The sequence below is a fragment of the Hibiscus syriacus genome, unplaced genomic scaffold (genome assembly GCF_006381635.1).
Source record: "Hibiscus syriacus cultivar Baekdansim isolate YM2019G1 unplaced genomic scaffold, ASM638163v2 tig00110483_pilon, whole genome shotgun sequence".
Classification (NCBI taxonomy): domain Eukaryota; kingdom Viridiplantae; phylum Streptophyta; class Magnoliopsida; order Malvales; family Malvaceae; genus Hibiscus; species Hibiscus syriacus.
The window spans coordinates 1,230,781-1,255,855 of NW_024062759.1; the positions used below are offsets into that span (position 1 = coordinate 1,230,781).

The 25,075-nt window shown below is 37.5% G+C and overlaps 2 protein-coding genes and 1 long non-coding RNA gene across 3 annotated transcripts; 2 read left to right on the forward strand and 1 right to left on the reverse strand.

The window, feature by feature from the left end:
• The first annotated feature begins 1,346 nt into the window (after nucleotides 1-1,346).
• LOC120129231 (secreted RxLR effector protein 161-like) lies at nucleotides 1,347-1,889 on the forward strand. Its single transcript, XM_039146795.1, has one exon. It carries the CDS (start codon nucleotides 1,347-1,349, stop codon nucleotides 1,887-1,889), a length of 543 nt encoding a protein of 180 aa, XP_039002726.1.
• A 2,414-nt stretch (nucleotides 1,890-4,303) lies between these two features.
• LOC120129179 (feruloyl CoA ortho-hydroxylase F6H1-3-like) lies at nucleotides 4,304-5,521 on the forward strand. Its single transcript, XM_039146755.1, has 2 exons — nucleotides 4,304-4,840; nucleotides 4,948-5,521. Exons 1-2 carry the CDS (start codon nucleotides 4,335-4,337, stop codon nucleotides 5,519-5,521), a joined length of 1,080 nt encoding a protein of 359 aa, XP_039002686.1. The 5' UTR covers nucleotides 4,304-4,334.
• LOC120129180 lies at nucleotides 5,398-23,337 on the reverse strand. Its single transcript, XR_005516715.1, has 3 exons — nucleotides 23,307-23,337; nucleotides 21,627-21,629; nucleotides 5,398-5,515 (listed from the first exon to the last, which is right to left on the reverse strand). It is a non-coding gene; the product is annotated as an uncharacterized LOC120129180 (long non-coding RNA).
• Between the last annotated feature and the right edge of the window lie 1,738 nt (nucleotides 23,338-25,075).

The window sequence follows — 25,075 nt, forward strand, 5'->3', positions numbered from 1 at the left end:
CTCATTTGATCAATAGACTTCTAACTAAATTCCTTCATGGTGTATCTCCATTTGGACGATTGTTCGGGAAGAAGCCTGAATATGCTCACCTAAGAGTATTTGGTTGTCGTTGTTTTTCATACACTCGGCCATCTCACTCTACCAAACTTGCCTTCAGGTCTGAATCATGCATTATTTTGGGCTATAGTCCTCAGCATCGAGGCTATCAATGCTTGGTAAAATATGGTAGGGTGTATATTTCTCGACATGTTAATTTTGATGAGTGTGTGTATCCATATGTGGATGTTGAAATGAGAGGTAATGCATCGCAGAATCTTTCAAGTTTGAGCAGGTCGTTGTTAGTTATTTCAAGTGTTGATCGTCTTAGAAAAGCACCTATTTCATATTCTTTTGTGCATCAATCTCAAAATAGCCCTACTACATCTTCCTCTATGCATCAATCTCAAAATAGCCCTACTACATCTAGTCAAAGTAACACTGCTCCTATAACGGATGCATCATGTCCTATTGAAGATGAGAATATTAACTCTAACATTGTCTTGGCTTCTAATTCTCAGCATATTCAAAATTCTCAGTCGATGATAACATGCAGCAAGGCGAGAATTTTTAAACCAAAGGTGTTTTTCTCTACAGCTGATCATATTAATTCTGCCAATGAACCACTATCAGTTTATCAAGCTTTGCAGTCAGATGAATGGAAGCAAGTTGTATTTGATGAGTAAAATGCATTGGTTCAAAACAACACTTGGATACTTGAACCACTACCTTTTGGTCAACCTGCTGTAGGCTGTAAGTGGATATTTAAACCAAGTGAAATGCGGATGGAACGATAGCTCGACACAAAGCTCGATTAGTAGCTAAAGGTTTTTCCCAAACACCTAGATGCGATTTTGACAATACCTTCAGTCCAGTGGTCAAAACTTTTACAATTAATGTAGTGTTTTCTATTGCTACTGCTCATGGATGGCCTCTGCGACATGTAGATATCAATAACGTATTTTTAAACGTTGATCTTGGTAATGAGGTGTTTATGACTCAACCTCCTGGATTTGAACAACAGGGAGCTAATGGATTTATATTTTCAAAAGTCAGTTGTTGATGCTTCATTATTTGTTCGATGTATGAATGGCAGTCAAGTGATTATTCTTGTTTATGTTGACGGCATGGTCATCACTAGGGATTCACCTATTGTTATTGAAACAGTTGTTCAACAGCTAGGTCAGAAATTCTCGCTTAAAGATCTTGGTTCTTTAAGCTATTTTATGGGGATTGAAGTTATAAGATATAGTAATAAGCTTGTTTTAAAATAACAAAAGTTTATCAATGAGCTTCTTATGAAATCAAACATGACTGGAGCTAAGGCAGTCCCTACTCTAATGATTTTGTCATCAAAGCTTAAGAATGCTGCATGTAGACCTCTTAGTGATGGTCAACAGTTTCAGAGTATTGTTGGTGGCTTAATGTACCTCACTCACACCAGGCCAGACATTGCATTTAGTGTACATCGTGTAGCACAGTATATGCATAATCCATGTGAAGAACACTGGATAGCTATCAAACGAATACTTCGGTATTTGGCTGAGACAACTCACTATTTTATTGTATTTCATGCTAACAGTTCTACAAATGACATTGTTGCCTTTGCTGATGCTGATTGGGCAACCAATCCAGATGACCGAAGATCCATATCAGGCCAATATGTATTTCTTGGAGAAAATCTAGTTTCATGGAGCTTAAAGAAACAGAAAACTGTGGCTCATTCAGCAAAATATCGAAGTATTGCTGACACAGTTGCTGAAGTGGTTTGGATTCAATCATTGCTACGAGACTGGGTGAAAAACAATGAGAAGTTCCTGTTATATGGAGTGATAACACTAGTGCAGTGGTGATGAGTGTCATTCTTGTATTTCATGCTAAATCAAAGTATGTAGAACTAGATATGTGCTTTGTGCGAGAGAATGTAGCAAATAAGGAACTAAGTGTAAATTATGTTCCTGCGTGTCATCACTTGCTGATGGGTTGACAAAATCATTATCAAATTCAACATTTGCTTTGTTTCGTGAAAATTTCAAGTTGTTAATGAAGAAGCATCAGAAAAGTTGGGAGAATGTTGCAGCCATGAAAAGAAACAGAAAGATGATTTAGCACAGAGAAGTTGGAAGGATGTTGCAGCTATGAATAACAAGAAAGATGAGACACCTACGTTGCATGGATTAGGGGCAGGTTGTTAGTAATGAGTTGCTAGTATTGATGAGCTGTTATGGTGAGCTGTCATGGTTGTTAGATCATTCTAGAATTATGATTGTATGTAGGGACTTATAAATAGTATGATGTAGTATTGTTGCAATACAGTGAAGTAAATCCCATTCTGTTTTTACTATGATATTAAGTCTGTTAACATTAACTAACGTCGGATCTTGACAAAACTAACTGAGAGGCGCTACTTAAGTTTTGAAAATTTTAGAAACCTAGACTAAAATTCTTAAAATGTTCAATACTTAAAGAGAATTTTTTTAAAAAAAAATAAAGGAGATTTAACTAAAAATATTTAAAGAAATAAAAACTTAATGAGAATTTTTGATTTTTTTTAAAATAAAGGGCAAAATGTTAATTTTCAGAAATAATGGGAAAGGATTTTATTAGAAATTTTTTTTATATTAATTGATTATAAAAATAATCTTATCTAGAATTATTTAGAAAAATGAATTTCAAACGACCTACATAAAAATACATTGTGTTCTGTAAAAAAGGAGTTTAAAGATTTTTTTCTGTAAAATGCGAAATCCATCTACTAGAAGAACTTAGATAAGAAAAGTACATAAAACTCATTTTTTTATAAAACGCAAAGTTTATAAATATTTTTTTTTATAGAACGCCAGTATCCTTATGTGAATCATTTGAATGTCATCTTTCTAAATAATGCTGGATAGGTCATTTTTCTAATAACTTATAAAAAAGGTTATTGATTTGAAAAAACCGGGGGGAGCTTGGTCTCCCCTTTGATTTTACAGCCCTAGTGCCATTAATAACATGTATATTAATATTAACAAGTTTTATCGGCAGACATCGTTCATAGGTGTCGATAATGCTAATTAAATTTAATTGTAATATTCTGCAGGTGGGAGTAGTACGGAAAACAAATTTACACTAGTCATTGTTTGATGATGAGATCCATTTTGATTTTTATGTTGACAGTCAAAACGGGAATTGTATTATTCCGAATAATCACGCAAGCAAGATTGACGAAAACAACCATAATATATCATCTTCTACATTTTATCCAAATATTTTTTCATTTTATATGGCATGATAAAAGATATTGTGCAGATTTTTTTAAATGTTTAAAAAATATGAGATTTTCTTAAATAAAACTTTACTCCTTTATTCAACTGAATTTATAATATAACGATAAAGGATTTATGTTAAAATAAAATTTATTTTTTAAAAAATAAAATTTGATTAATATTAAATATTAAGTCCAATGTTTAATAATCTTTCTCATATTTTCTTATAAAAATAAAAATTTTATTATATTCTTGAAAAACAAATTGTTTTTGGTATCATTAAAACAATTATACATATCTAATAATATAGAGAGAGAGGTGCATCGTTATTAATAACGAATATATACTCTGTAAGTACAATTATTCGTAAATCTTTCAGTAGAACAATATTCTCTTTTATTGTTAAATCACTCAATTATATTTATAAATGATATGTACAAATATAAAGTTAATATCAGATATCACGAGAGACTAAATTATTGGATATTAAAAATATAAAAATTTATAAATATTTAAATTTAAAGAATAAAATCTGATTTATTTAATATTTTAATTTATAGTGCGTAAATTATCATTAAAGAAAATTATGAGGACATGAACCCCTCTTATCGCCTTTTGAGTTTTGTCCATATATATGTATGAAAATGAAATATGATCCAATATATTCAGTATACAGAAATAAAACATAGAACATTATAGTTGAATTATATATATATATTTGTTAAAACATAAAAATTGAATTAATTTTACACTAAAATTAAATATATATGACTTTTCGATGGTGGAACCCTGACCGCCAGTTTGGACTAAATTTAAAAGGTGAATGCAAATATTTTTTTCATTTCCATGACTTGAGGCTTTGCGCCAAACAATTTAAGGGTGTTGGTAGCAGCGTGCAGCGTGCGTCTTACTTGGGTTGCTGAGCCTCCCTTCACAAATTTTGTATATAAATATCCACTCCATTGAAACCAACAAGCACCACTGCCCTTCTCTTGTTATCTTCTTCCTCAAACACCACCTCCTTCTTTGACTCATAATTTACCCAAACCAATGGCCCCAACACTTGTTGATCCTTTCAGTGACTCTTCTGATCTCCGTGAGTTTGTTATCAACCAAGGGAATGGTGTGAAGGGTTTGTCTGAATTGGGTCTCAAAGCTCTCCCTAAGCAATATATCCAACCTTTGGAAGAGAGGACCTGCATGACCAATGTCATACCCCAAGAATCCATTCCCATCATTGATATGTCCAATTGGCAAGACCCCAAGGTGGCCAAATCCATATGCGATGCTGCTTCCAAATGGGGTTTCTTCCAAATTGTTAACCATGACGTCCCCATTCATGTGTTGGACAATGTTAAGGATGCCACTTACAGGTTCTTCAGGCTTCCAGCTGATGTCAAAAATAAGTATTCCAAGGACCATTCTTCTTCCAACAATGTGAGGTTCGGCACAAGTTTCACCCCTCAAGCTGAAAAGGCTCTTGAATGGAAAGATTATCTCAGCTTGTTTTATGTCTCTGAAGAAGAAGCTTCTGCATTATGGCCTTCAGCCTGCAGGTAAACAATTTTACTTATTAAATTTTCTTGAATCGTTAAACTATTCATATAACATACATCTTTTTTTTTAAATATTATATTAATGGACTACTTTGGTAAATTTGTAGGAAAGAAGTGTTAGATTACATGAAGAAGTCTGAAGTTGTCATCAAACAACTATTACAGGTTCTAATGAAGGGTTTAAATATTAATGAGATTGATGAGACACAAGAATCATTATTGATGGGTTCAATGAGGACTAATCTTAATTACTATCCTAAATGTCCAAATCCTGAACTTACTGTCGGAGTAGGTCGTCACTCTGATGTCTCGACTCTCACAATTCTCCTTCAGGATGAGATCGGAGGACTCTTCGTAAGGAAAAATGAGGGAGATAATTGGATTCATGTTCCTCCAATTAAAGGTTCCCTTGTGATCAATGTTGGAGATGCCTTACAAATAATGAGCAATGGAAGGTATAGGAGTGTTGAACACCGTGTGGTCGCTAACAGAAGTAATAACAGAATTTCGGTGCCCAATTTTGTGAATCCAAGACCCGCTGATAAGATAGGACCGTTACCTGAATTGGTTGCAAGTGGTGAGAAACCAATTTACAAACAAGTTCTTTATTCAGATTACGTCAAGTATTTCTTTCGTAAAGCACATGACGGTAAGAAAACAGTCGGATTTGCTGAACTGTAGATGTAATGTTTTTTTCTTTCTTTGTTTAAAATAATAAAACTATTGTTTGTAATAAAAAAAATGACTAAGATAAATAATATGTATCCAAAGCTATCATCTACATATATATGTATCTTATGTAAAATCAAAATGATATATTTTATTTGATTTGGTACAATTACATTTTTAGTTTAAAGCTTTTCTTAATTTTCTTCTCTTTTGTAATTTTCATTGCTAAGGGCTTGAAAATTGTTATTTTTAGCCTTAAGCAAACCACTGTGATTACATGTGTTTTGACAGCCCTCGATGAGATTCTTAGTGTGGTACATGATGATTAAATAGGTACAAGATTTTACCAACATCTTGTTGGTCTAGTTGGATGAGGTACTAGATCCCTTAAGTAAGGATAATAAATTTGAATCCTGGAGTTTGTGGATGGAACAAACTAGATTTAAGGATCGCCCCTTCTCTGCAATACCCAATCTTGAAAAATACACAAGATTTTATATTAGATGTGTGGATTTTTAGGAGGTTATATTAGAAATTTAAATATGTAAATTTATAAAATTTTAAAAATATAAAAAAATAAATTATTAATAGAAAATATAAATAAAATATTTAATCATATAAGAATTTAAAGTTTTAAAGAGTACGAACGTCTATAGCATTCAATCAACCCATATATTCCTATTCTCTGCCATCAAAACTGGTAACTATTGTAGTCAATTATGTTTATTTCTTTTCTTACCAAAAGAATACATTCAAAGATATCTAAAGTTGTCAAATTACGAGGCCTATTAAGATGATTAAATTGTGTCGTTCTTCTGGTGTTGTCTTAATGTTTACTTCTCGTTTTTTTCCTGAGTTTGGTCCAAATTTTGCAGCACTGGCATCATTTCATTTGAGAGCTATTAAACATTTTATTAGTGTATAACTAAGAAAAACAACCTAATTACATGGCCGCCAAACACATTAGCATGGATCGGGCTGATTTTTGTTGATGAGTGTGACATTTTTTTATTAATGTCGAATGACTATAAGTGATATACTATAAGTGATATCTTAGATACTCGAATTTGAGATCTCTAAAGATAACGAACATATCTTTAATAACTAAGATGTTTATTTTTTCATTTTTAAAACGTATTAGATTGGAGATGAATAAAGTTGTTTTGAATTCATATAAGACGAAAGTAAATTAAGAGACGTTGAAATTTGATTTTACGATATTTTTTTATATTTAAGTTAGTCTAGGATACTTTATACATAGTTAAAAAATAAATTATGATAAAATAAATCGTTATTATCGATGAAAATATAAACTTTATATAAATAAAAGAAATTATTATTATGTTGTCTAAACCCCGTTATTTTAAAACTAAATTTGTTCTGTGTAATCACGATATGAATGTTATCCCAAAAATTAACATAATACTTCAACATTCATAAACTCGAATAAAAAATAAAACACAATTAGCATTGCGATTCTCAAAAGAAGAAATAAACCAATATAATTTTTTAAAAATATTTTAATATATAAAATATACATAAACATAACATAAAATACAACAGGAGAATCATTTAATTATAAAATATATAACAATTTACAAAAAGAAAACTTATAATAAAAAATAAATTAAAAATAAACTGATATAATATATATGAATATATAATCTTGTGAGGAAGGTACATGCACATATATGTGGCATTTCCATTAGGCTTTCTGCTAAACAAGGTTGGCAGTAACTGCGTGCAGCATGCGGATACTTGAGTCGGTGAGCCCGCTTTCCTCCAATATAAACCTAATGTTTTATCTTCTTTCCTCCAATATAATAATGTTGTTAATGGATCAATAAATAAAAATGGCTAATATAAATACTATGCATTCACGAATTAGTTATTGTCTATGAAAAAGTTTATCTTGCGTAAGATAGAAAGAGTTATTGACCAACAATTTAAATGAAATGCAACAATTGAATTATATAAATAAGTCATATAAAAAATTAAATAAACCAAACTTTAATATATTACTTTAAACGGTGGAGTTCTTACAACCTCAGCCAACCGTCTTGGACGTACTGTTAGAGGTGATTATTGCAACTATTTTGATGCCCGAATTAGGTTTTGTGGCAGTAACGCGTGCAGCGTGCGGTGCTGCATAGTTGGGTTGGGTTGGTGAGAATTCAAAATAAGACCAAAGTCTTTGCCCCTTTCTTTTACCACCTTCTCCAAATTTCTCTATATAAATAGTCACTACATTGTGTAACCACCAGTTGTCGCAACCGTCTTTCGGTTGGGTTCCGGAATTGGGCTTCGACTTACGAAAATGGATTAGGAGTCGCCACCGATCATTTATTTAAAAATAAATAGGTTGACCGGATACCTTATTTCTTACATGATCTGCGTCTTACCAAAGATGTGTCGGATTCGGGAGTCGGTTACAGTCAAGGAAGGGTTAGCACCCTTAAACTGCCCTTTCGATACTATGTAATTTCCAGTAGTCTTAAATTAAGAAAATTGTAATTTTAAATTAAAAGGTAAAATAACGATCCCAACTACTTACCCCGATCGATTTGAAAGTATACCCTTAAAGAGTCATGAAAAGCATTAAAAAAAGTGATGAAAGTAAATTAAAAATAAAGAAAGTGCAATAAAGAACAAAATAGACAAAAATAAACAATAAACATAATTAACATGAAGGTAGAGAACATGAAAGAAATAAAAATAAGGACAAGTATAAAAACATAAGAAAAAATAGAGAAAAAAGGTAAATAAAAATAAAATAAAATATATAATAACATATAAGCAATACATTAGAAAAATAATAATAATAAAAATTACATAAAATACATATATATATAATATATAAATGTAAAATATTAGAGAAAATATAATAAGAATAAAAAATAAATAAATAAATAAATGATAAATAAGAATAATGATAATAATAAAAAATAAATTAAAGAAAATACTAAAAATAGTAAAAACAGTAAGGGAAACAAATAAATATACATATATATTAATAATATAAGGATGAAATTGAAACGATAGTTAAATTTGAGGGTCAATTTCGAATGAAAATCTAGGGGGAAATCGAATTAGGGTTCAAAAAATAGGAGTTTAAAACCCGAGGGACTAAAAGAGAAGTTTACCCCTTTTTCAACAGAAACACGCGGGTCATAATGTAAAACACAGTAGGAATTGAGGGGACTGAATGTGATAAACCAATACCTTAAGCGACCAAAGTAAAAGATGACTAAAACTATAGGACCCTAAGTGAGATTAACCCAAAAATCCAAATAAAAAGCACTCCTCCTTCCTTTTTAACTCTAGAACACGTGAACCAAAACAATATCACCTTCCCTTTTTCATTTATATCCTCTGATATGTTCTTCAAATTGAAGAACAACCCAGAAACCGGCCACCGTGTGCCGCCTCGCCGGCCACTGTGAACGACGCCGGTCGTCGTTCACCGGCGGTAAATCTGAAGAAAAAAAATGATTTTTTCGAAAGCCCATAACACCCTTGTCACGAAAAACGCCTTAGTTTTTTTAAAATAAGCCTCGTAGGGGCGTAGATCTAAAAAGAAATTTTCAAATGCCCCCTATTCGGTCATCGGCTTTCGCGCTTTACATCCAAGAGACGACATGCATAAGAAATAATAAAAGGTGAGCCGTTTACCTTATATTTTCTTAATAATCGCAAAAAAATGCTTTGAATCACTGCTCGTACTTGCTCGGAAATTCTGCTTTCATTTCATCTAAAAAGAAATTTTCAAATGCCCCCTATTCCGGTCATCGGCTTTCGGCGCTTTACATCCAAGAGACGACATGCATAACGAAATAATAAAAGGTGAGCCGTTTTACCTTATATTTCTTCTTTAATAATCGCAAAAAAATGCTTTGAATCACTGCTCGTACTTGCTCGAAATTTCTGCTTTCATTTCATATCCACTGTTGTTCTGTTACAAATGGATGATTACATGCTTTTATAAGAATTCGAATACCCTATTTTTAGGTGTTTAAATCCTAACAAAACACTAATACTCGTGCTTGTTTTCTTGTTGGTCTATTCCGAGGAAACCATCGTGGAGTTCAGGCTACTGGAAGGCCGGAACGTGCGGCTGTGGAAGTCTCGGCCATGAGTCCTTGCGGCGTTGGGTTGATGCTAAGGTTTCCAGAAACCCTTGAGTGCTCGGGCTGGCAGCTGATGGGTCGCTTGTTTGGACCTCGTTTGGACCACTGTTGGGCTGAAATATGTTTATTATAATATGCATAAATGGATGAAATATAGGCGTCTACAACTGCCCCTCTTTGCTTATTATCGTGTAACGAAAATGGAGCAAAGATTAATAGACACAAATTTCATCCATATCGAATGTCCTCTGTTGTAGAGTTGGAATCCGATATTTGATTGGTTTGTCAATTTGAACTGAAATATGGGATGACTCTCTTGTTGTGAGATCGAGTTGAATTGGAAGCTCATGAGCATGATATCCTTCGTCGTGAAGTTGAAATCGAACTCTGAGATTGAGAAGTTGTTGTTGACAACCAGGGGTCCCTTCGTTGTGAAGTTGAACTTGCGGTGTCTGGAGTCCAATATCCTTTGAAATTGGTTCTGAAATTGGGAAAATGTTCGTTGACAAACAGCGGTCCCTTCATCGTGAAGTTGAACTTGCTTTGTCTGGAGTCCAATATCCTTCGCTGTGAAGTTGAAATTGGCTCTGAAATTGGGAAGTTGTGAAGTTGAACTTGCGTTGTCTGGAGTCCAATATCCTTCGTTGTGAAGTTGAAATTGGGAAGTTTTTGTTGACAACCAGTGGTCCCTTCGTTGTGAAGTTGAACTTACGTTGTCTGGAGTCCAATATCCTTCGATGTGAAGTTGAAATTGGCTCTGAAATTGGGAAGTTGTTGTTGACAACCAGCGGTCCCTTCATCGTGAAGTTGAACTTACGTTGTCTAGAGTCCAATATCTTTCGCTGTGAAGTTGAAATTGGCTCTGAAATTGGGAAGTTGTTGTTGACAACCAGCGGTCCCTTCGTCGTGAAGTTGAACTTGCGTTGTCTAGAGTCCAATATCCTTCGCTGTGAAGTTGAAATTGGCCCCGAAATTGGGAAGTTATTGTTGACAACCAGCGGTCCCTTCGTCGTGAAGTTGAACTTGCGTTGTCTGGAGTCCAATATCCTTCGCTGTGAAGTTGAAATTAGCCCCGAAATTGAGAAGTTATTGTTGACAACCAGCTGTCCCTTCGTCGTGAAGTTGAACTTGCGTTGTCTGGAGTCCAATATCCTTCGCTGTGAAGTTGAAATTGGCTCCGAAATTGTCGTTGACAACCAGCCGTCTCTTCGTTGTGAAATTGAACTTGTGTTGTCTTGAGTGATATCCTCCATCGTGGAGTTGAAATCGTGGACGTTTAGCTTCGAGCTAGATATCCTTCGTCGTGATGTTGAAATCTGCTCTCGAGCAAATTGTGAATTCAATACCCTTCGTCGCGAAGTTGAAATTGACTCTGCTAAAACTTGAAAAAGTTATGGGGATCTGAAGAGAAATCTCGATCTTTGGTTGTCTGTATGGAATTTTGAAGATTTCGACTCTTGGTCTTGAATTCTTCAAATGTTCAAATCTGATTTTTTTATCCTTGATCCGAGAACCATCTCGACCATCTCAAGTATATGCATGAGCCCTTATCAGCTTCTGAGTACATGTGCTTTTCAATGAATCTTTGTTCAGTAATATACGAATATCTTTTGCATGAGTGAATAAATCATTAAGTTTAAGCTCAATCCAAGATTCTCAAAAGGAATTGGTGTAGAGAAAAGGATTGTCTTTTATTCACGAGGGAAAAAGAACAAATAATACATGACAAACATTTTGGAAGATGAAGACATGATGAGGTATAAATGAATGTCTTAGATTTCAATAATGTGGGTACTTCTGAGCTGAAAAGCCGTTAGGTGACCTTGAATACAGCCTTTGCCAAAGGATCTTTGAAAAATGCGACAATCTTCAGGAGAGTGCAACCTTTCTCTGACTCGCTGAGTCTGCGGAAATTCAGATGCCGGGGAGTTTCAAATGTCTGGGTTTCTTGATTTATCCAAATCGCCCTTTCGGTTTTTCAACTTGGATCCATCCTTGGTTGCAAGATGCCCTTTGTGGGTTTTCACCTTGAACCCACCTTTTTGTTTTTTTTTCTAGGGCGCCCTTTCGGGTTTTCACCCTAAACGTTTTTTTTTCGACTTAGGACGCCCTTTCAGGTTTTCATCCTAAGCGTAGTATTTCTTGACTGCATTGAGTTGATGGGATGTGGCAGGTCAGCTCCGTCCATTTCGGCCAGGACAAGGGCCCCTCCGAAAAAGGCCTTCTTCACGACATAGGGTCCTTCCCAATTTGGCGTCCATTTTCCTCGGAAATCTTTCTGAACCTGCAAAATTCTCTTTAGCACCAGATCTCCTTCATGGAATATTCTTGGGCGTACCTTCTTGTCATGTGCTCGAATCATTCGTTTTTGATAGATTTGACCATAGTGAATGGCTTTCTTTCTCTTTTCATCTATCAGATTAAGTTGATCGTATCTGGATTGCACCCATTCTGCGTCATCTAGTTTGACTTCTATCAAGACCCGTAGTGACAGAATTTCTACTTCAATGGGTAGTACTGCTTCCATTCCATAAGCTAGTGAAAATGGAGTTGCCCCAGTCGAGGTTCGTACTGAGGTTCGATAAGCGAACAAAGCAAAATGCAACTTCTCATGCCAGTCCTTGTAGGTCTCAGTCTTTTTCTCCACTATCTTTTTAATGTTTTTGTTTGCTGCTTCTACTGCACCATTCATCTTTAGTCTGTAGGTAGTAGAATTGTGATGTTTTATGTTGAATTGCTCACAAGTAGCTTTCATCATTATATTGTTCAAGTTTGTAGCATTATCGGTAATGATCCTTTCAGGTAAACCATACCGACATATGATTTCTTTCTTCAAAAACGATTTCCGTAAATCTGGTGGATTTGTCCACTTAGTGAAATAATCAATAGCTACAAGGATGAAACGATGACCATTCGAAGCCTTTGGATGGATTTGTCCAATTACATACATGCCCCACATAGAGAAAGGCCATGGTGACGTCATGACATGAAGCGAATGTGGTGGAACATTTATTTTATCTCCGTAAATCTGACATTTATGACACTTTCTAGCATTGTTGATGCAATCACTTTCCAGTGTAGACCAGAAATATCCACATCTCATTATCTGTCTCGACATCATATGTCCATTTGCATGTGCTCCACAAACTCTGTCATGTACTTCTTCCACTATCATTTTTGCCTCTTCATCATCGACGCACCTTAACAGAACTTGATTATGGCTTTTCTTGTACAAGACCTCTACGTCAAGGACGTATCCAGCTGCCATCCTTCTAATGGTTCTTTTATCGGTTTCAGTGGCCTCCTCTGGATAGCTTCGATGTTTGATATACTGCAAAATGTCGTCGTACCAAGGCTTAGAGTCTTTTACTTCTTCAATCTTGTAGCAATGAGCCGTGTACTCATACGACTGCATGTCAATTGGCATAATCTCGAACTCCCTGCCAACTTTGAATGCTGCTGCCCAGGTAGCCAAAGCATCAGCCATTTGATTCTCTTCTCTTGGCACATAGTGGAAAGTGACTTCATCGAACTCTTCGAGCAGATCCAGTATTAGCTTCCGATATTCCATCAGTTTTGTATCTTTGGTTTCCCATTCTCCACGGAGCTGATAGATTACTAATGCTGAATCTCTGTATATCCGCAAGGTCTTTACATTTTGCCCTAGTGCAGTTCGAATTCCCAAGACACAGGCCTCATACTCTGCCATGTTATTGGTACAATCGAAGTTTAGTCTGCTGGTAAATGGATAGTGACTCTCTTCTAGAGAGATCAGTATTGCCCGATGCCATGTCCTAATGCATTGGATGCCCCATCGAAGTACATTCTCCAGGAACTGTTTGTTGAAGTACCTAATTCTTCTAAGGATAAAGCCATCAAGTCTTCGTCTGGGAAATCAAAGTCTAATGGCTCATAATTCTCATTGGTTCTGCTTGCTAAGAAATCCGATATGGCACTTCCTTTTATGGCTTTCTGGCTCACGTACTCAATGTCGAATTCAGACAATAACATCTACCATCGGGCTAACCTTCCAGATAGAGCAGGTACACCCATCATGTATTTTAAAGGATCTAATTTGGAAATCAACCACGTGGTGTGATACAACATGTATTGTCTGAGTCTTTTTGTAGCTCAGACTAAAGCACAACAAACTTTCTCGATGGGAGGATATCTGACCTCGTAATCGGTGAACTTCTTACTCAGATAGTAGATGGCTCTTTCTTTTCTTCCAGACTCATCATGTTGACCCAGGACACACCCCATTGAGTTTTCGAATATGGATAGGTACAAGAACAGAGGTTTACCTGGGATGGGGGACATCAAGATAGGAGTATGAGACAGGTACTCTTTCACCTTTTCGAATGCAATCTGACAGTTTTCATCACATGCCCCAGGGTTGTTTTTTCGGAGAAGTCGAAAGATTGGATAACACTTATCGGTTAATTGAGATATGAACCGAGCTATGTAATTTAATCTGCCCAGAAAACCTCGGACCTCCTTTTGTGTTCGAGGTGGAGGTAGATTTTGGATGGCCTTAACTTTGTCAGGATCAACTTCAATGCCTTTTCTGCTGACCACGAAGCCTAACAGTTTCCCAGATATTACCCCAAAAGTACACTTGCTAGGGTTCAGACGAAGCTGGAACTTCCTCAATCTTTGGAAGAGCTTTCTCAAATGCTCGAGGTGTTCATTTTTGGTATGTGCCTTGACAATCATGTCGTCGACATAAACCTAGATTTCTTTATGCATCATGTCATGGAACAGAGTCACCATAGCTCTCTGATATGTTACCCCAACATTCTTTAATCTGAAAGGCATCACTTTGTAACAGAAAGTTCCCCACATCGTGACAAAAGTGGTCTTCTCCATATCTTCGGGATGCATTTTGATCTGATTGTACCCAAAAATCCATCCATGAATGAAAAGTAGTTGTTCCCGGCTGTATTGTCCACCAGAGTGTCTATGTTGCAGGGGAAAGTTGTCCTTGGGACTTGCCTTGTTAAGGTCCCGGTAATCGACACACATACGTACTTTCCCATCCTTTTTTGGCACAGGCACTATGTTGGCCACCCACTCCGGATATTTGGCCACTTGAAGAAAACCACATCAAATTGCTTCCTAACTTCTTCCTTGATCTTAAGGAGCATTTCTGGCCGCATTCTTCTCAGTTTCTGTTGCACTGGTTTGTATTCTGGTTTAATTGGCAGTTTGTGGACTACCATATCCGTGTCTAATCCAGGCATGTCTTGATACGACCAGGCAAACAACTCTTGTACTCTTGAAGTAAGACTATCAGGTTGTGTCTTGCTTCCGTCGAAAGAGTCGTGTTGATTTTAACCTCCTTTCGATCTTCCTCAGTACCCAGATTCAAGATTTCGATTGTCTCTTTATGGGGTAGTATTTGTTTATCTTCTCTTTCTACCATTCTCAACAATTCAGTAGGCAAGTTGCTCTCCTATTCAGTGTCGCACTCATCAAATTCCCCGAGGCAAATGGCCGATTCAAAATCCACCTCCGGATCAGGATCATTAGGGCCTACATTATTGTTATCTGGGAATCTAAAAGAAGGGAAAATGTGCATGTGTGAGAGGAAAATATCCCACACAAAATAATCAAGAATTAAATTCGAGGGAAAGTGGAAATGAAATATCGAAATGAAGAAGATAGACAATGAATTCAAAAAGGAACAAAGGAAAATTTGTTTGCTATGGGAAAAGAAAAAAATGCATTTTTATTGAACTCAAACATAATGTTTATTAACCCTTACAAAAGATCACCTATTGCCCCGGGTATAGGCGAATAGGGATAGTTCGAATATTACTCTGAAAGACTCTTGTAAACCACAGGTAGTTCTTCGACCGACCAACGGCTAGGCACGAACCCAGGTGGCAGAGGGTATATCCCAGGTCTAACTGTGTCATCAGCATTTCGAGTGGATAAAACATTGATGCTCAAATCTTCCAAATCCGCTTCTAAGTCTGACAATGGGTCTCAAACGCATAACCACTTGACTTGAATGTGTGGCAAAAAGGCGGGAATGTCATGGGCTCCCATTGAAGTTCACTTCCAGTCAACCTGGCTAATCTTCTTTCTCGGTTCTTCTAAACTTCTTTTCTCTTCTCATGGTAACTGGGCTGAAAGCCGAGCCCAAACCGGTCTGGCTTTGAAATAGGAAGGACTGGATCAATCCTCCCCTGCAAAACTTTCAAACCCTCTTCCAGTCTTGGCACCTCGTCCCAATGTCTGCATGATCTCCATTCTGGTACACTTGGAAAGCCGGGGTCTAGGAATCATTCTTCCTTCTACCACAAAGGTGGCATTCACAAACTCCAAGGAGCGGAATGAACACTCCACCGCTTCCTCATCCACCTCGATGTATGGGTCCTCCGTGGTCACACTTTCCACAATATCTTCCTCAGAATCGATAATTACTAAGGCCCCGTCAATAACAAATTTAACCTTCTGGTGCAGTGTGGATGGTACTGCACCAGCTTGATAAATTCATGGCCTTCCCAGAAGACAGTTGTAGGAAGACATGATACCCATTACCAGAAACTCGATATCATAGGTGACAGGTTCGATAGTGAGTGGCACATCTATCTTACCAATAACCTCTCATTTGGTCCCATCAAATGCTCGGACCACATTCTGGCAGGCTTTCATATACGAGGTATCTATTGGCATCCTTTTCAATGTTACTAGAGGCATCACGTTTAAGGCTGATCCGTTGTCGATTAATACACTTGGCAGAGCATGACCCTTACAGTAGGTGGTGATATGCAATGCCTTCGTTCGGTCTCTTCCTCCGGATGGAATCTCATCATCTAAAAATGAGATGAGATTATCAGCTTGAATATTATTTACCAGTCGATTCATTTTGCTGACTGGTATGTCTTGTGGCACGAATGTCTGATTCAGGACCTTCAACAGTGCCTCCCGATGTGCTTCTGAATTTAATAAAAGTGCCAACATTGAAGAACGTGTTGGCAAGTTGTGGAGTTATTCTACATACTGTACTCATTATGCTTCATAAATTTGAGGAATTCTTTAGCTTCTTCCTCCTTTATAGGCTCATTGATAGCCAATACGTCTTCCTTGAAGAGCTCTAGTTGTCTTTGCCCCACATTGTTGTCACATCCTTTGGAAGTACTCACCTGGCATCTGTACTTCCATGGCACTTGCCGATTGTCCTTGTACTGAAAAGGTCAAGGTGTTGTAATCACCACTTTTGCTTGTGGAGTTGTCGTTGTCGTCTTTGCCTTAGGGGTGATGATTAAAGGACTACCCCTGCCGAGTCTTTTTCTGATGATTCTCCGGTAGCGCAAATGTCTGCTTCTAGGGAATCCTAAACTTCTTCATAAAACTCAAGCTCTTTCTAGTCCTTCATGAGTTGGACTAATGTCTTAAATTCGGGTATTCTTGCACTTTATGCCCCTCTTCATCGTGGTAACAACAGTAGCTACCACCTTCATTTTTTACTTCATATGATTGGGATACAAGAAGCCATGCCTTTACCATTTGGCTCCTATACCCAAGCCAAAGGAGCTTTGATTTCAAAAACATTGGTTTTGATTCTCCTGTCATTTTTGGTGATGACTACATTAATTCCGGCCTTCGGATGATTAGGCAAGGGATTCTGGGCGACGTTTGGTGTTTCAGAGTTGAAGGTGATCCAGTTCTTGTTCCGCATTCGTTGAACAAGCCTCTTGAATGCGAGACAACCTTCAATCGAATGCCCCTGCACACTACCATGATATTCACAGTTTGCGTTCTCGTCATACCATCTCGGATATGGGGTCTTTATCGAATCCATTAGGTAAGGTGAAACTGCGTGAGTGTCGAGGAGTTGTTGATATAACTCTTTATATGTCATGGGAAGGATCGAACTGCTCCCTTTCCCTCCTTGGTTCCCTTTGAGTTTGGGTTGAAGTACTAGATGGTACAGTTGCAGTGGTTTTTGAGCTTGAGACCGTAACACCTTTGTTGACGTTATAAGTGTTGACATTGTTGATCTATCGGTCTTTGTTTTTCATGGGAGGTTTCTTACTGGAGTCTCATCCCTCGATTTTTCCTTGTTTAATGGCCAACTCAATCATTTCACCGGCCATGACTAAATCTGAGAAACCTCCATATGTAATTGTCACCAGGTGTCCGAAGTAAGGTACCTTCAGGGTTTGTATAAACAACTTTCTAGTCTCTTTTTCATCCAAGGGTGGATGAACCTGTACAGACAAATCCCTCCATCACTGCGCATATTGTCGGAAACTCTCATTGTGCTTCTTTTCTAAGCTTTGCAGCATAACCCGGTCTGGTCTCATATCGTTGATATGTTTATATTGTTCTAGGAAAGACTTGGCTAAGTCTTTCCATGTCTTGATGTGAGTTTGGCTGAGCTGATTGTACCAACGGATAGCTGAACTAGATAGGCTCTCCTGAAAGCAGTGGATCAGGAGTTGATCATTCCCTCCATATCCTGTCATCTTCCAACAGAACATAGTGATATGGGTTGATGGGCAGTTGTTCACATCGAACTTCTCAAACTCAGGAACTTTAAACTTTGGTGGAAGCACCAAATCTGAAACCAGGCTCAGCTCCCTTGCGTCTACTCCATAATAATCATGGTCCCATTGGACCATTTTCATTCGATCTTCTATCATCCTGATCTTTTCTTCCATCTTTTTCGCTTTGTCATCTTCATTGAAATCCGGGATACTGTAATCATCCGGATGATTATCAGGATTAGTTTTGGAAGTTTGCACCTTTACAACAGATGGTGCTTTTCCTTTGACAGCAGAAGAATTTTCTTGTGGTCTGGTTAAGATCTCGGGTGACATAATCACCTGTGAGGTTGGTGATATGGTTACCCCTTCGGAGGGGCTTCCCCCTACTGCACTAGCTTGCTGTAAACCTGATAACTTGGCCACTATTTGGTCGACCAAGGATTCCTGGTTTTTCTTGATGGACTCTAGAGTGCTTTGACTATTTTGAGCCATCTTATCTTCCAGTTCTTTTTGTAATCTAGCCATGTTCTCCTCGATTTTTTCCATTCTAGCCTCCATTTGTCTTTTCTTTGCTCGGGTATTGTGTGGGTGATGCGTATTTAATATTTGCAGTGGTAAGCTTGGTGTTTGTTCTTTCCCTTTCTGAGACATGTTCTGTTAGTTAATATGAATGTAAAAACATGGAAAATATAAAAATAAACATGAAATATAAAATATAAAATGCAAAGTATGCAATGCATGATGTATACGATTTAGAGGCACTGATCCAGAAAAGTATTCATTATTATAAATAATCTTTATTTAGACAAAAATGTTTTATCTTGTAAGAGACATAAAAACAATCAAAGGTACATTCGGACTAAATCCTCTAAACCCCGAACAACTTCTAGTAGGTTGACAAGTCTTCTTCCTCCATCTGTCACTGGTTGTATACCTTGTCGAACCACTCCAACTTCCCTTGCCAAGCCATGTAGATGGCGAGCTGCCTTCTGTACTTAATCCAGGAAGTCTTGGATAACTGCGTCTCTGGCCTTTACCCTTTGTTGTGCTTGCTCCCAACGGAAATGCCACTGCAAACCCCCGTCGAAGGGTACTATCTGAAGCTCGCTCGCTTTCTTTTTGAACCCATCTACAATAGTTTCTAACTCAGCTATTGTTTTGCCATCTCTCTCATGTTGTTTCTCCAGATCAGTCATTTGGATTCTCAAGCGTTGGTTTTGATGTTGACTGTCTACTAAGCGCCTCTGGGCAGTCTTCATATTTTCTTTCCAAGTTCTCTCATCAGGCCCCTCGAATTTTCTTTTCAGGCTATGAGCTTCATCTTTCCAGTATTCAGAGAACACTTTCAACTTGGAGTTATCCTTGACTTTATCTTGATACCCCTTTCTCAAGTCTTCAAGCACAAAACGGACTCTTTCCTGCTCTCTTTCCAGTTTATCTGCTCGATCTTTCTGAGAGTCAGTATCTAGCTTCCACTGATAGCGCTCAGCTTCAAGTTCTCTGACCTTTTGCTTTAACTCATTTTTCACAACTTCAAACTCCGCCCTAGCTATTTCAAGTTCAGAAAGGACATGCCTGAGATGGTCCTCCATGGTCCGTGTGTCCTCACAGATTGGCACCGGGGTATTGTCGTTTTTACGCAATCTTTGCCACTCTAAATAGTTTGGGGTGAGCATGTCTTTAGCATCCATAACATCCATCCGGGATACTTTCTTCCATGACTCGGCTATCTCTTTGATCTTCTTCTTATAACTATCACCATGATACACAAACTCTGATGTAGATAATCTGTATGTTGCTGGGACAAACTGACGTGCCTCATACTGTCTCTGTGTCAATAACGGAGCATACCCAGCTGCACCCCAAAGTCCAAGTAAGGTTATAGTGTCAGAATCCCTACATCGAAAAAAAACGTCACTGAGGAACAACCAAGGGGCTCTCCAGGTAATATCCCGGTCCTGAAGATGAGTGAAGACCTTCATCCATTTTTCCTTCGAAACGCCCTCATGCCATTTCATAGTGATGAACTCTCCCAATGGTGAATAGGTAGTGATGAATCGGCGGTAGGCTACCCCGTTAGTCTTTCAGAAGTGGCTGTGAATCCAGACTTGAAGGAGATGAACAAATCCAATGAACCTTCCTCCACCAGTTCTTCTGCAATGATTAAGAGATCGAAAGGTCTCGGCTAAGATGGTCGGCGCTGGGTTGACTCGCCTTGGAAGTTGTTCAAATAGTTCTACTACGGCTGCGTCGATGCACCCCAAGGTCTTCGGAAAGATAATCAAACCGTACAGACCCAGTGCAAAAAGATCTATAGTCTTCCATTCATTAGGGTGGTTCTTCATTAGTTGTTTTATATGGATCTACTCGATTCCTTCCCCACTACCTTTGTGTCGGAGTCGATCAATCACCCACTTTTCATAAACCCCTGTAATCATGGCCAGTCCGTTCTTAAAAGGCTGACCCTTGATATGTTTGATATATGCCTTCTCTAGTCTGATGTTTTGACAGTGCAGTAGTGTGGTATACTCTTCGATAGTGGGCACCATGTCCTCCCGGTTAAAGGTGAAGCAACTATATCCCGAGTTCCAGAATTGAATCAGTGCTCGGAGCAGGGGCTCATCAGTCTTGACATGAAGTAAGAGGGCAATATCACCATATCGTTGGCTGAACTTCTACTTTCTGTCATTCTTCCAACTGTCCCAAATGTTTCGCAACTCTTGGACATCATTCTATTTCAGGCTGACAGAGGCATAGCTAACCAGCTCTGACAGACACATAGTTCCCCTGAAGATTGTCTCCCTTCTCTTTCTGAGTCATCTCGGACCATAGTCGTGCCTCGGCGTTCTTAATCTCTTGTATTACAACACCTTTGTCCATTAATTAAGATTATTTTGTGTATAACAAACGCTTTTTAAAGATCAATAGCCTCTTCTTATGATGCAAATGCTAAAAAAACAAACACGAAGGCAAAAATGTTAGTAAAATAAATAAATAAATAACGAAAGAAAAAAAAAGACATGGTTAAGGTAAAAATATCCTAGGTTTCGGAAATATGGTTTCGGGGTAGGCTCTAATTCACCATGGTCTCCCGGTTTAGGTTCTAAAAACGGTACTTGAGTTCTCCTTGCCGGTGCCCCCTTGGGCTTGCCAGACCCATAGTCCTAAACCCATCACAGGCTTGTGTGGACTAAGTTAAACTCGAGAGGACATATTCCCTTATGCCCGCACGGTGAATAAATTCACACAAAGACATAAGGTATATGAATCTCGAAGGCTACTTGCTAGGCCCGCACGGTGAATAAATTCACACGAAGGCGTCGCTTTCACCCCCACTTAAAATAAGGTTTGGAGCTCGGGTATAGAGCCTTAGATGAAAAAAAAACATTGAAGGCTGAAATCATGAGAAAACGATTAGTCCAACTATATACTCGAAAATATAATCAAAAGTAAGTAAAAAGGATCGAAATATTACCTTAAAATTTAAACTTACTCTTTTCGTTAAAAAGACAACTGGAAATTACCTTAGTCTGACTCACTTACCTGTCCCCAATAGAGTCGCCAAGCTGTCGCAACTGTCTTTCGGTTGGGCCCCGGAATTGGGCTTCGACTTACGAAAATGGATTAGGAGTCGTCACCGATCATTTATTTAAAAATAAATAGGTTGACTGGATACCTTATTTATTACCTGATCTGCGTCTTACCAAAGATGTGTCGGATTCGGGAGTCGATTACAGTCAAGGAAGGGTTAGCACCCTTGAACTGCCCTTTCGGTACTATGTAATTTCCAGTTGTCTTAAATTAAGAAAATTGTAATTTTAAATTAAAAGGTAAAATAACGATCCCAACTACTTACCCTCGATCGATTTCAAAGTATACCCTTAAAGAGTCATGAAAAGTATTAAAAAAATTGATGAAAGTAAATTAAAAATAAAGAAAGTGCAATAAAGAACAAAATAGACAAAAATAAACAATAAACATAATTGGCATGAAGGTAGAGAACATGACAGAAATAAAAATAAGGACAAGTATAAAAACATAAGAAAAAATAGAGAAAAAAGGTAAATAAAAATAAAATAAAATATATAATAACATATAAGCAATACATTAGAAAAATAATAATAATAAAAATTACATAAAGTATACATAATATATATATATATATATATATATATATATATATATATATATATGTAAAATATTAGAGAAAATATAATAAGAATAAAATATAAATAAATAAATAAATGATAAATAAGAATAATGATAATAATAAAAAATAAATTAAAGAAAATACTAAAAATAGTAAAAACAGTAAGGGAAACAAATAAATATACATATATATTAATAATATAAGGATGAAATTGAAACGATAGTTAAATTTGAGGGTCGATTTTGAATGAAAATCTAGGGGGAAATTGAATTGGGGTTCAAAAAATAGGAGTTTAAAACCCGAGGGACTAAAAGAGAAGTTTACCCCTTTCTCAACAGAAACACGCGGGTCATAATGTAAAACACGGTAGGAATTGAGGGGACTTGAATGTGAATAAACCAATACCTTAAGCGACCAAAGTAAAAGATGACTAAAACTATAGGCACCCTAAGTGAGATTAACCCAAAAATCCAAATAAAAAGCACTCCTCCTTCCTTTTTAACTCTAGAACACGTGAACCAAAACAATATCACCTCCCCTTTTCATTTATATCCTCTGATATGTTCTTCAAATTGAAGAACAACCCAGAAACCGGCCACCGTGTGCCACCTCGCCGGCCACTGTGAACGATGCGGCCTCGTTCACCGGCGGCAAATCTGAAAATAATGATTTTTTCGAAAGCCCATAACACCCTTGTCACGAAAAACGCCTTAGTTTTTTTAAATAAGCCTCGTAGGGGCGTAGATCTAAAAAGAAATTTTCAAATTCCCCCTATTCCGGTCATCGACTTTCGGCGCTTTACATCCAAGAGACGACATGCGTAACGAAATAATAAAAGGTGAGCCGTTTTACCTTATATTTCTTCTTTAATAATCGTAAAAAAATGCTTTGAATCACTGCTCGTACTTGCTCGAAATTTTTGCTTTCATTTCATATCCACTGTTGTTCTGTTACAAATAGATGATTACATGCTTTTATAGGAATTCGAATACCCTATTTTTAGGTGTTTAAATCCTAACAAAACACTAATACTCGTGCTTGTTTTCTTGTTGGTTTATTCCGAGGAAACCGGCGTGGAGTTCGGGCTGCTGAAAGGCCGGAACGTGCGGCTGTGGAAGTCTTGGCCATGAGTCCTTGCGGCGCTGGGTTGATGCTAAGGTTTCCAGAAACCCTTGAGTGCTCGGGCTGGCAGCTGATGGGTCGCTTGTTTGGACCTCGTTTGGGCCACTGTTGGGCTGAAATATGTTTATTATAATATGCATAAATGGATGAAATATGGACGTCTACAGCTGCCCCTCTTTGCTTATTATCGTGTAACAAAAATGGAGCAAAGATTAATAGACACAAATTTCATCCATATCGAATGTCCTCTGTCGTAGAGTTGGAATCCGATATTTGATTGGTTTGTCAATTTGAACTGAAATATGGGATGACTCTCTTGTTGTGAGATTGAGTTGAATTGGAAGCTCATGAGCATGATATCCTTCGTCGTGAAGTTGAAATCGAACACTGAGATTGGGAAGTTGTTGCTGACAACCAGCGTCCCTTCGTTGTGAAGTTAAACTTGCGGTGTCTGGAGTCCAATATCCTTTGAAATTAGTTCTGAAATTGGGAAAATGTTCGTTGACAAACAGCGGTCCCTTCGTCGTGAACTTGAACTTGCTTTCTCTGGAGTCCAATATCCTTCGGTGTGAAGTTGAAATTGGCTCTGAAATTGGGAAGTTGTTGTTGACAACCAACGGTCCCTTCGTCGTGAAGTTGAACTTGCGTTGTCTGGAGTCCAATATCCTTCGCTGTGAAGTTGAAATTGTCTCCGAAATTGGGAAGTTGTTGTTGACAACCAGCGGTCCCTTCGTTGTGAAGTTGAACTTACGTTGTCTGGAGTCCAATATCCTTCGATGTGAAGTTGAAATTGGCTCTGAAATTAGGAAGTTGTTATTGACAACCAGCGGTCCCTTCGTCGTGAAGTTGAACTTACGTTGTCTAGAGTCCAATATCTTTCGCTGTGAAGTTGAAATTGGCTCTGAAATTGGGAAGTTGTTGTTAACAACCAGCGGTCCCTTCGTCGTAAAGTTGAACTTGCATTGTCTAGAGTCCAATATCCTTCGTTGTGAAGTTAAAATTGGCCCTGAAATAGGGTAGTTATTGTTGACAACCAGCGGTCCCTTCGTCGTGAAGTTGAACTTGCGTTGTCTGGAGTCCAATATCCTTCGATGTGAAGTTGAAATTAGCCCCGAAATTGGGAAGTTATTGTTGACAACCAGCTATCCCTTTGTCGTGAAATTGAACTTGCGTTATCTGGAGTCCAATATCCTTCGTTGTGAAGTTGAAATTGGCTCCGAAATTGTAGTTGACAACCAGCCGTCTCTTCGTTGTGAAGTTAAACTTGTGTTGTCTTGAGTGATATCCTCCGCCGTGGAGTTGAAATCGTGGGCGTTTGGCTTCGAGCTAGATATCCTTCGTCGTGAGGTTGAAATCTGCTCTCGAGCAAATTGTGAGTTCAATACCCTTCGTCGCGAAGTTGAAATTGACTCTGGCTAAAACTTGAAAAAGTTATGGGGATCTGGGGAGAAATCTCGATCTTTGGTTGTCTGTATGGAATTTTGAAGATTTCGACTCTTGGTCTTGAATTCTTCAAATGTTCAAATCTGATGTTTTTTTATCCTTGATTCGAGAACCACCTCTCGACCATCTCAAGCATATGCATGAGCCCTGATCAGCTTCTAAGTACCTGTGCTTTTCAATGAATCTTTGTGTAGTAATATGCGAATATCTTTTGCATGAGTGA

Coding starts and splice junctions, on each gene's coding strand:
- LOC120129179 (XM_039146755.1), top strand. CDS start 4,335: ATGGCCCCAACACTTGTTGATCCTTTCAGTGACTCTTCTGATCTCCGT. Junction 4,841..4,947: donor TTATGGCCTTCAGCCTGCAG/GTAAACAATTTT, acceptor GTAAATTTGTAG/GAAAGAAGTGTTAGATTACA.
- LOC120129231 (XM_039146795.1), top strand. CDS start 1,347: ATGACTGGAGCTAAGGCAGTCCCTACTCTAATGATTTTGTCATCAAAG.